The sequence below is a fragment of the Protopterus annectens genome, chromosome 9.part0, assembly GCF_019279795.1.
Source record: "Protopterus annectens isolate FY-2018-M chromosome 9.part0, PAN1.0, whole genome shotgun sequence".
In the NCBI taxonomy this organism is placed as follows: Eukaryota; Metazoa; Chordata; order Ceratodontiformes; family Protopteridae; genus Protopterus; species Protopterus annectens.
The window spans coordinates 1304899128-1304911840 of NC_056743.1; the positions used below are offsets into that span (position 1 = coordinate 1304899128).

General features: G+C 42.5%; 1 protein-coding gene across 1 annotated transcript in view; it reads right to left on the reverse strand.

The window, feature by feature from the left end:
- The window catches only part of CKAP2L (cytoskeleton associated protein 2 like), a gene marked incomplete in the record, with an annotated part of 1473239 nt that overhangs the window by 216263 nt on the left and 1244263 nt on the right, over positions 1 to 12713 (reverse strand). Inside the window, 1 exon segment of the mRNA XM_044084267.1 lies at positions 1326 to 1515. Coding sequence (XP_043940202.1) covers positions 1326 to 1515 — 190 coding nt within the window.

The window sequence follows — 12713 nt, forward strand, 5'->3', positions numbered from 1 at the left end:
GCGTAAGCCATACAGAATCGTGCTAGGCTTATAATTGCCCCAGGGCAGATAGCCTAGTATGAACCTATGAACAATTGTTTAACTGTAGTTCTCTATACTTTCACATGTTTCAGGAGATGGGAAGAGGACACTAGTGCTTTCAACCAATGATAAAGCTTAGCTGTTTTCTGTGTAACCACTGAAAGGAACCAAAGTGTTCCAAATATTTCCAATGAGAGAATGTGAAGGCAGACATTCAGTGTATTTTCTAGTTTTGGCAGTACTTCATAAAAGTTAATTTTGTAATAAAAGCTCATGTGGAGTGTTTAGCTATACAATACATCGATGATCATAAGCCCAAAGATGATAATGTGAAAATGGCATGGCTTATTTATTATATTCACTTTGGCATTACGAACATGATTTTTAAGAGGGCAACCTCAGCCATGCCATCCTGCAAAGACGCAAAAAGGAGGTTGAGGCTCTACCCAAAATGCTAGCATAATCAGAGGTGCAATGGGTAACATGAATTTACACTGAAGAAAACAGGACAAAAAAAAAAAAAACAAATCACCAAATTTTTTCCCCTTGATATCAGTTTCCAACTTCTCCCTCCAAAGTTTGCTGAATCTATCCTGTGAAATGTAGCTTAGCATCTTAATCATCAATATAGTAGAGCAGGCTTCTTATCATACCTGCCCCAAAGTTTAGTACTTCTTACACTGTGGAAAAGTGCCATGGTTGGTGACACCTGCACTGGACCAGAGGTCACACGAGTCAGCACCAGGATACCTTAGACAATATGCTCACTCTGGTGGCAACATGCAAAGTGCATCTGACTTTCTCAATGGCTAACAAGGCAGTGTGTGGTACCACCAGGATACTCTGATGGCACCCTGAATGACTGGCATTTTAAGGGAGGAATGCCCATGGCTCACAGGCATTTTCCCCTAGAAACTTCAAAAGGTAAATCAAACACAAGGGAATGAGGGCAAGGAACTGACCTAAAGTGATCCTACTAAACCAGAGACAGTGCTTTAAGCAGGGTGAATCATTATTCCTGCCCAACAAAAACAGACTTCAAAATCTTCTACTGTAAATATGAGCAAGAAGGTGAAGAACATGGTTTTGAAACAGAAATGAAACTCAGTGTTGCCTCTATTTTTACAGATTCTGTTCTAACTGGTCAGTACTGAAGTAAGGGGGGTCTTTATTGTTCTGACCCAGTGCAGTGATGCCAGACAGGACTAGAAAATCTCATACACGAAGATAAAAGACAAAAAAGCACACACACAACATATTACATAACACTTGCATATATACCCAAACTTACACACTGCTTATACCTTGGAATCACACCAACTTGAAATTTGATAACAGATGACCCCTTTTGAGCAATTCGGGAGTGAGTAACAGGCAGCTTGGGATTGGATTTTGGTACTTTTTCCTTGGAGGCCTTCTGAACTGCAACTGGTACATCTTCCTCTTCTCCTGAATCACAGGTTGGAATTTCATCAAATACACATTCAGGCAAGGCTAGAAGTGCAGAAGAAAAAATATCAGTATACTACAGATAAAATATACAAATTTACAAACTATAAATTAATATATATACACACACACACACATATATATATATATATATATATATATATACACACACACACACACACATACATATATACACACAAATAAAAAATCACACCAAACTACTTGCACAGCAACCAAACTCACCTGTTCAGACAAGAATCTAAACCCAGTTTATCCCATTTGTATTTTCCTAGCCAGACTAACCTCTTCACTGAAAAAGAAAAGTTGTGTAAAATATTACCATAACCATAGATGTCTTTCTCTTCCATGTTACAGTATTCTACATGTGGGTTTACACCTCTTGCTTCGCGTACATCTGGCCAGTTATGCAAAAGTTTTCAGTCCCTCTGTGGTGCGTTGGATGTCTGACATGGCTGTTGGAATGTGGGCCTTAAAAGTGACATCTGCATGAACCAGCCCTCAGAACTGAAAGCTCAGGTCGGAGCCAGTCCTAGGAAGGGCAATGCCAGTCCTTGCCATCCAGAAAGGGAAATGTAATGTAACAGGAAGGAGGGTGGGAAGGAATACTGCAACATGGAAGGGGAGGACATCTATGGTTATGATTTTACACAACTTTTCTATGTCCTTCTATTCCAATGTTGCAGTATTCTACATGTGGGTGAGTGCCAAAGCTCACTGTAGTGGGGAGGAGGTCTAGAAGCTGTTTCCATGAATCTGTGACGGATTGCTCTGGCAACCCCCACCCTGGCTTTAGAAATATGGTCTAGCTTGTAATGGTTGGTGAAGTATGTACTGATGACCAAGTGGCTGCTCCCAGAATAAGTGTCCAGGCCTTTGAAGAAGGCTCCTGAGGAGGCCATAGCCCTTGTGGAGTGTGCCTTGACAGTGCCACGCAAAGATTTTCCATGTTATTGGTACCAGAAGGTAATGGCTTTTGAAATCCATACTGAGATAGTCAAGTCTGGTTACTGCCTTTCCCAAGGCTCTGGGATGAATGGAGACAAAAAACTGGTCTGATAGACCTGGTTTAATGCAGGTAAAACCTGAGTTTGTCTATGAACATCCAGGGAGTGAAGTAGTCTCTCACTGCCCCCTGTGTGTTAGTGAAAAAGGTAGGTAAATGGATGGCCTGATTCAGGGACAGGTCATTCACCACCTTGGGCATGAAGGAAGGGTCAGTTCTAAGATCTGCAGCAGGGCACTTAAGGAGGTGCTTGGCAGTCTCAGGGACTGTCATTGTAGAAAACTAGGAAGGGTGGGTTGGCCCTAAGGGCTTGTAGCTCAGAGACCCTTCTGGCTGATGTTAAGGTCACGAGTAGCACAGTTTTCCATGTACAATGTTTTAGAGACTCTGTCTGCTGGCTTGGTCTGCTGGCTGGAATGGAGGAAGCATAAGCTTTTCCAGAACATAGTTAAGGTCCCATGGTGGAGGGGATGGTTTTCTGGGTGGCCGGAGGTGAAGCACCCCTTTGAGAAAGGGCTTAGCAGGGAGTCTGGATGCTAAAGGGGGGTTCCCATAGGAAGGCATTCTAAAATTGCAGACAAGTGAGCCTTAATGGAAGAATAAGCCAAGCCTGACTGCAGTAGTTCACATAGGTAAGACAGCACTATAGGAGTCTCACTGGCAAGCAGGTCCAACCATCTATTGTGACACCATATAGTGAACCTTTTCCACTTAGAAAGGTAGGATTTTCTGTTATATGGTTTCCTGGCCTCCTGCAGGACATTTAGCACATCCTCCTCAAAGGTGTCTGAAAGGGATCAGAATCTTATCAGCCACAGGGTGAGGTGAAGTAGCTGCCACTGTGGGTGTATCTGGATCCCTTGTGCTGTGTGAGAAGGTCCACTCTGATGGGGTAATTTGTGGTGATAGCCCTTGGACAGTTGAAGTAGGTGTAACTAGTGCTGTCTTGGCTAGTAGGGAGTCACCAACAAGATTTCTGGTCTGACCTGCTGAATTTTCAGCAGGACCTTCTGAATTAGTGGGAAGGGGGGGGGGTTGCATATATAAACTTCCCCTTCCATGAAATTGAAAAGGCACCTGTTGCCAGTGCCTGTGGCTCTGGTATCCTGGTGCAAAACCCAGGAAGTTGCCTGTTGATGGAAGAAGCAAACAGGTCTATTTGAGGAATACCCCACCAATGGACCAAATCCAGGAAGACATCCCTGTGAAGCATCCATTTGTGGTTGTTTGTGATGGTTCTACTGAGAAAATCCACCTGGGAGTTGAGAAGAGAGGGGATGTAGACTGCCTGCAGAGTCACACTCTGTGAGGTGGCCAGTTCCCATACTAAAAGAGCTAGTCTGCAGAGGAGGTATGACTTGGTCCCTCCCGGTTTGTTGACGTACCACAGAATTGTGGTATTGTCTGTGAAAATCTTCATGGGACCCTTTTGGAGATAGGGTAAGAAGGCTCGAACAGCCAGAAGAATTGCCCTCATCTCTCAAAGACTGATGTGTTCTCATTTGTGTAGCTGTAGCCACAGGCACTGCACTTTTTGATGGTCGAGAGTTGCTGCCCAGCCCAAATCTAAGACATCTGTATGCATGACCTGTGTGGGCATGGGTAGCTGGAGAGCCACCCCTGGATTTCTAGCTTGAGGCAGGGGAGGAGGGGGCTCTTGTACTCCAGAGGGTGGGATTGTTGTGTCCAGACTGACCGGAGATACCACTGCAGTTTTCTCATATGCAGTCTTGCAAGTGGTAGCACAGGGATAGTGGCTGCCATGTAGCCCCGCGGCCTGAGATACTGTGCCTTGCTGTCAATTCTGTGCCTTGGAGGACCTGAAGGAAATGATCTATCAAGGTTTCCACCTTTATTGGGGGGGAAAAGGTTTTCATAAGGTCTGTGTGAATACTGCACCCGAGGAAGACAATGTCTTGAGTGGGCTCCAGGTGTGATTTTGGTGAATTTATCCAGAAAAGAAGTCAAACAAACAGCAGAGAACCAAACCAGGAAGTAAATGCACACACAGCCAGGAAATGGAACAGCTTGTTGTAAGTTCACCAAGGCAGATTCAGTAAATCCAGGTAGGCACCAAACGAATTCAAATAATTCCTTTATTCAGAACCACAGAATAATAACACACAGCGCTCAGAGGAATTCTGAGCTTTATCAAGTGACACCATGCTGTTGAATCAGGTGTCTTATATACCTTGAAAATCCTAGGTTAATTAGAAAGCACTACCAATTAACATTTTAAAGAGACTGTGCACTATTCCACATGCTTAAAAATTCCTTTAAAACAAAATATATAAAAATATAATAGATTGCTTAAAATAATGCATTAATGCATCTGTCACTACTAAAAGTGCTAATAGCTTAAAAATAAACAAAACATTGTGCACTGTTACCATAGTGTTTAACTTTGTAATAAAATTTGCTTTGTGCAAAGTTGCACTTCTTTTGAAAATTGGGATAAGATGGAGTGACTTGGCGCAACTGTTGTTCATGTAAGTATAATATAAGGCTAATGCCTAGTATGGGTATGACAATATTTTCCTTTTCTTGGTCTTGTTGACAACCCTGCTGGAAAAAGAACACTATATCTTAACCAAGTTAAACTATGCTGTACAATAGGTCTTTCCTTAACATAGACTTTGTATAGTGTAGCATTAAGTGAAAATCATGCCCATGTGTATGAGTACTTGCCATAAGTAATTGTGTGGGAATGTCAAACTAAAGTCTTGCCCTTCTAAGTTTCAATAGCGATACTGATCAAACCGTTAAGCCCAGGGTCTCCCAGCATCTAACTTTAATTGCCAGAGGAGTTCTCGATATTCTAAAGTTGATTCCCAATCACCCCTGGCATCAGGCTTAACTTGCTCCAGTACCATAAATTTCAGTTTTATGTTTGGACAGGTCAGAGTGCTTATAAAAGCGTTGGTTTCCTTCTTTTGTTTATATCATAAAATGTTGCCTACATAGAAACTGCTGCATGTGGTGCAGAAGCCTAAATAGACCAGTGAAATGGCATGCGGGTAGATTTTAAACCTTCTGGATGGAATGGTGATACTTTTTCTTCCAAGATGGCATGGCATTGGCTACATGCCCCACATTTAAATGTTCCCTTTCTTGCTGGGTTAGTTTTCCTTGTAGTGTCCTGCTTTTTCTCAAACATTTCCTTGAGATTGGTATCTCCTTACAAATGAAGGTTGGTCAGGCAATAGCCCTTTAAACTCTTCAAAGAGGGCAAGTACAGGCCAGTACTTTCTTACAGATTCCTCCATTTCCCTTGAGTGCAAAGAGTAGGTATAGATAAAACTGTTCTTAAATTCATTGTTAATATGAACATAGCTGGCTGGTATGCCCATTCCTTACCCAGAAGGGTGGATAGACAGTTCCTCTTTCAGGCTTTTGAAGAGGTCCAGAGGATAGCCCTTTCTAAGAACAGACTTTCCAAAACCTGACCTCTGCCATGTAGTGCGCATGTCCACTGCAAATCCTGCTTGCCCTGATGAGTTGTCCTTTGACAATGCCTTTTTCTGGAAAAAGGATGCACTCTCAAAGTGCAGAACAGAGTTGGAAAAGTAGGTTTTCGATACAGCTTAGATTGAAAACTGTTCTCCAAGTAATTTTTGTATATGGTGACATCCAAATAATGCAATTGGTCTGGATCGGTGGAGTGAGTGAACTGCAGAAAATTGGTACTTGCATTGATGTGAGCAAAAAACCTCAAAAGCTCATCCTCAGACCCTTGCCACAAGATGCAGATGTCATCAAGGTAACGTCTGTAGACGTTAAAATGTAAGGATAATGAAGCCGGACAAAGGCGGAGGGGTAGTGTTGATGTTTGCTGCAGACTATGAGGCTTACATTCATAACATGCTTCAAAATGATGGGCAATATTCAACAGTCTCACGAAATGAAGTCAATATTGCTCTAGCCCAAATCAACTACCATTTGTACGATTTATTGCTGCAAAATTCCATCAATGAGAAGCTCTACAATTATTTACATGTAGAAAAACCAAGGATACCGGTTTTGTTTGGCATCCCTAAAATTCATAAGGGAACTAACCCACCAGCATTCAGGCCAATAGTAGCAGGGGCAGGAGGAATCACGGAGCCCATCAGTAAATTTATTGATTGTTTGACTAAGAGATTCACCCCTGCTTACGCATGTATGCAAGGACTCCTGGCACTTTCTGTGTGATTTTCCTACTACCAAGTTTTCTCCTGACCTGTTGCTGGTGACCATTGACATCAAGGATCTCTTTTCTAGCATTCCACATGATGAGGGTCTGGACTGGTTTGGTGAGTTTCTCACCAATGAAACCGATTTGAACAACAGACTAAGCAACTTGGTCATTGAATTCATGGAAATCAACAACTTCATCTTTTCAATGGAGAAATCTTCAAGCAAAGTAAAGGAGTAGCAATGGGGGCATCCTGTGCCACCTTTTATGCCAACGTGGTTCTTCACGTATGGGAGCACAAGTTTGTATTGATCCCAGCTTGGGAGCAACATCTACTACTCTACAGACGTTACCTTGATGACATCTGCATCTTGTGGCAAGGGTCTGAGGATGAGCTTTGAGGTTTTTGCTCACATCAATGCAAGTACCAATTTTCTGCAGTTCACTCACTCCACCGATCCAGACCAATTGCATTATTTGGATGTCACCATATACAAAAATTACTTGGAGAACAGTTTTCAATCTAAGCTGTATCGAAACCTACTTTGCCAACTCTGTTCTGCACTTTGAGAGTGCACATCCTTTTTTCCAGAAAAAAGGCATTGTCAAAGGACAACTCATCAGGGCAAGCAGGATTTGCAGTGGACATGACGACTACATGGCAGAGGTCAGGTTTTGGAAAGTCTGTTCTTAGAAAGGGCTATCCTCTGGACCTCTTCAAAAGCCTGGTCGAGGAGGTAAATTCCAAAGAGGAACTGTCTATCCACCCTTCTGGGTAAGGGAACGGGCATACCAGCCAGCTCTGTTCCCGTTATCAACAATGAATTTAAGAACAGTTTTATCTACACCTACTCTTTGCACTCAAGGGAAATGGAGGAATCTGTAAGAAAGTACTGGCCTGTACTTGCCCTCTTTGAAGAGTTTAAAGGGCTATTGCCTGACCAACCTTCATTTGTAAGGAGAAGGGTACCAATCTCAAGGAAATGTTTGAGAAAAAGCAGAACATTACAAGGAAAACTAACCCAGCAAGAAAGGGAACATTTAAATGTGGGGCATGTAGCCAATGCCATGCCATCTTGAAGAAAAAAGTATCACCATTCCATCCAGAAGGTTTAAAATCTACCCGCAGGCCATTTCACATGTGGTAGCAAGGGGTGGTCTATTTAGGCTTCTGCACCACATGCAGCAGTTTCTATGTAGGCAAACGCATTTTATGATATAAACAAAAGAAGGAAACCAACGCTTTTATAAGCACTCCTGACCTGTCCAAACATAAAACTGAAATTTATGGTACTGGAGCAAGTTAAGCCTGATGCCAGGGGGTGATTGGGAATCAACTTTAGAATATCGAGAACTCCTCTGGCAATTAAAGTTAGATGCTGGGAGACCTCCAACGGTTTGATCAGTATCATTGAAACTAAGAAGGGCAAGACTTTAGTTTGACATTCCCCACACAATTACTTATGGCAAGTACTCATACACATGGGCATGATTTTCACTTAATGCTACACTATACAAAGTCTATGTTAAGGAAAGACCTATTGTACAGCATAGTTTAACTTGGTTAAGATATAGTGTTCTTTTTCCAGCAGGGTTGTCAACAAGACCAAGAAAAGGAAAATATTGTCATACCCATACTAGGCATTAGCCTTATATTATACTTACATGAACAACAGTTGGTAAGTCACTCCATCTTATCCCAATTTTCAAAAGAAGTGCAACTTTTGCACAAAGCAAATTTTATTGCAAAGTTAAACACTATGGTAACAGTGCACAATGTTTTGTTTATTTTAAGCTATCAGCATTTTTAGTAGTGACAGATGCATTAATGCATTATTTTTAAGCAATCTATTATATTTTTTTATATATTTTGTTTTAAAGGAATTTTTAAGCATGTGGAATAGTGCACAGTCTCTTTAAAATGTTAATTGGTAGTGCTTTCTAATTAACCTAGGATTTTCAAGGTATATAAGACACCTGATTCAACAGCATGGTGTCACTTGATATTATTCTGTGGTTCTGAATAAAGGAATTATTTGAATTCGTTTGGTGCCTACCTGGATTTACTGAATCTGCCTTGGTGAACTTACAACAAGCTGTTCCATTTCCTGGCTGTGTGTGCATTTACTTCCTGAATTTATCCAGAAGCCCAGAGATTGTAAGAGGGACATGACGAAATGAATGTGCAAGAGGAGGGTCTCTGTTGCCTGCTTGAATCAGCAGTTCATCCAGGTAAGGGAATATGCTTACTGCACAATCAATGGAGCCAGGCATTTGGTGAAGACCCTGGGTGCAGTACAGAGCCAAAAGGGCAAGGCAGAGAACTGAAAGTGGGATGGCCCACCAAGAACCTCAGGTATTTCCTGTAAGTGGGTCTTATAGGGGGATGTGAAGGTAAGCATCCTTTATATCTAGGACTGCCATGAACCCTTGTGGGAAGATGTTAGGAAGAGTCAACATCCTAATGGTTGGGACCTGCAGGAATAGAGCGAGATGGGATAAGTCTAAAATAGGCCTCCAATGTCAGTCTTTTCTTGGGACCTGAAAAATTCTGGAGTAGAAACCTCTTCCTTTTCCTACTGTAGGCACTGGTTTGATGGTGCCCTGAGCCAGAAGAACTTGCAACACAGGTTGCAGAAGGTGCAGTTGTTGTGATGGAGGTTGTGGGATGCCTCTTCTTTTTGATGGGTTTGAGCCAGGATATGAAGTACCCTTTTTGAAGGATTGTCAGGACCCACCCATCTGATATGATGAGAGACCCCACCAGGAGGCAGTGAGCAAGACAGGCTGACAAAGGTAGAGAGGGAGGGGGTGGTGGGGGTAAGGCTAGCAGGTAGTCAGATGCTAACTGCCCTATCTTGAAAGGGTGACCTCTGGCTAGAGATGGCTGTTTCCTTGTAGACTTTCTACGCCTAGTGGAAGTAGCAGGACGGGAATGCTTCCTTATTAACAGAAGTCTTGGTGTGTAGTTTCTTTGAAACTTTGGTATTGGGGAAACCAGCAAGTGTTTTAGATCCATTTCTTTCCCTTTCTGCTGAAGTGACTTAAAGAGGTCAGCCACTTTAGCACCAAAGAATGCTGTATTGTCCAGGGGGCATCAATAAGTTTTGACCTAAAGTCCTCAGGAAGTGATTGCAAGTGTAATCATGACTATCTCCTTAATGCAGAAGCTGATGTTGCAGGGCTAGCTGAGGATTCTGCAGCATCATAACTAAGTGCCTGGAACCTGGGAGGTAAGGGCCAGAAGGGAGGTCAGTGAGGCTTTAGCAGCACAACCTGGAATATCTACCAATTCCTTGGTGGCTTTATCCAGGAGAGATAAAGTATACTTAGCCATGTGAGTTTGGTAATTTGTGGCTCTGAAAGAAAATGTGGCAGAGGTGTATATATTTTTACGCAGATGTTCCACAGTTTTGCTGACTTTGTCAGCAGGGAGTATGGCAGTCGTGGGTACGAGCTTAGAAGCCTTGTCTGTAGACAGAGATAGTGGCTGGATCAGCAGGAGGGCACTTAAGGAGGTGCTTGGCCTGCGAAGGGCAGGAGGTTGGGAGTCTGGATTTAAGGATGCTGTGGAGAAGGCATCCAGGAAGGCAGGCAAGATAGCAGAAATGGCAAATGGACTTGGGGAATCCATCTGAATGCGGTCATATCTTTTTCAGACTTCATTCATCTCAGAGGATTCCCACTTAAAATAGTCTTTCATCTTAGAGATGGTTTCTGAAAAGGTAAGATCCTCTACTAGGGGGTCAGGACAAACAGATTCCACCTCTGGGGATCCATACTCCAAGGGAGAAGAGATATGGGATGAATAGGATAGTGATTCATCAGAGGAAGAATCAGATAGCTGCTCTTCCTTGGTAGTAGGGTCTGTGGGTTGAGGCCTAGGGCTCAACAGAGGAGGGAAGCTAGCACTCCCTGCAGTAGAAGGCTGTAGGTCCTTAAAGGCGTTGAATAAACTTTGACTGAAAGCCTGCCAGTCAGGTATGCTTTCAGAAGGGGCAGAGAGGTGATTTCTCTTTTCTTTCCTCTTAAGGGGCCTAGCTGGCATCTGAAGGGGAGAAGGCCTAAATTTGGCAAACTGGAAAGGACAGGAGGCATCCGATGGGCCTGTGGAAAACTCTGGCTCCCCCCCAGCGTCACAGACAGACGTCGGTTCAGACTCTAAGGATGTGCCATCCGCTTGGGATTGTGGGTTTCCGTGGAAGTAAACCAAAAAACAAACAGCCAGCAGAATTAGAGAAATCCAGGACTTTATTTTTGAACTGAAGTAAAAGGCAGACCGATTTTGGCCCAAAAAAGCCTTTATCAATGCCAAAAAAATCACCATGTGGCCTACAGAGCCCTATATATATATATATATATATATATATATATATATATATATATATATATATATATATATATATATATATATATGTATATATATATATATATATATATATATATATGTATGTATATGTATGTATATATATATATATATATATATATATATATATTTACTATTATTCATTTGTTCACCAGTAGAAATTGAGAAACAATTAATTGACTAGCCAGAGTCAAAGACCATACCAATATTGCTGACTACAAAAAATAGATGTAGTAGAAAACATGTTTTGCTATGTTTTGTTGACTCTTCCATGGAAGTACCTGCTATATCCTGTTCGGCGGTACCAGATTCCTCTACCAGGCCGACGTTGGCCACAGGCTGAGGGTCAGGAAGAAGAAGTGCAGTGGTCGGCCGTATGGTCTTGGCCTTCTTTTTTGGCGGTTCCGAAGGTACATCAGATGAAGCTTCCATACCTAATGTAATCTGTTTCAACCTCTGATTTTCTAGGTATAAATTAAGTGCATGCAAGCGACTACACAGGGTTTTGGACACAAACGCCTGACAAATAGAGCAGGCCTTGTGGTTATGTGACCGACCCAAGCAGAAAAGGCACTGGTTGTGTGCGTCCTTATGAGGAATCTGCCAGCTGCACTTGTCTTTTCTGGATGACATGAACAGGCAATAAACAAAATAATCGGACTGAAAGGATCCCCAACAGGGTACTTATCAGATTTCTGAAATGAGACGACAGCGAGACGGAAAACCTGGTGTACGACTGGTGGCTGAAGTTCTGAGGGCTGGTGCGTGCAGACGTCACTTTTAAGGCACGTTCCAATAGCCATGTCAGACATCTGACACACCATGGAGGGACTGAAAACTTCTGCATACTGGCCGGATGTACGTAAAACAAGAGGAGTAAACCCACATGAAGAATAATGCAACACTGGAATAGAAGGACATCAGAATAATGTTAATTATCTAAACATTTCTAATGTGTCAGTGGAGGAAAAAAAATAATCCAACATTTTGCACATTCTTGGTCAAGCTACATAGTCTTTGACATTTGAATGCATAACCTAGGATGTTGGTATGATGTCCTGCAGGTAAGGGAACACCATTCCATGCCACAGTCCTAGAATAAAATGTGACAGCCATGTTAATAATCCAAGCCACCAAAGGGGCCAGCCTACCAGGCAGTGCCAGCAAAATCATTAGGAAAATATTCCTGTCACACAGAGGTGAGGGCAGACCACCTCCAAGGAAATAAGTCAACTTTGGTCCCCCTTTCACTAAAAGGAAAGTCTGTAAAGGAGTTCCAACATCCATACTTCCAAGAGAGAAATGAGGGCTAGCACTATCAAAATCTATTCCAGAGAAAGTGGATGACAGCTTATATTGCAGCAGTGATCCTGCTATTCTAACATCTACTGCAATGGTGAGTATACGTAACACAACTGTACCGAGGGGTAGCATTACCCCAGACTCAAAAGATTTGACAGTATGACCTTACCGGACTGCAATAGCAAACCGTGCCTTGCTCTCGGAATATATATAATATGCAATGTCATGAAAAGGTGTGCATTATAGCCCAGGTAGCCATCTCACAAGTGTTAGCTGAAAGATGTTTAAAGAAGGCCTCTGTAGTGGCTGCTTTCCTAATGGAGTGTATCTTGTTCCTCCAATATCTTTTCGGGTAATAGTTAGCACTCAATGCAGTC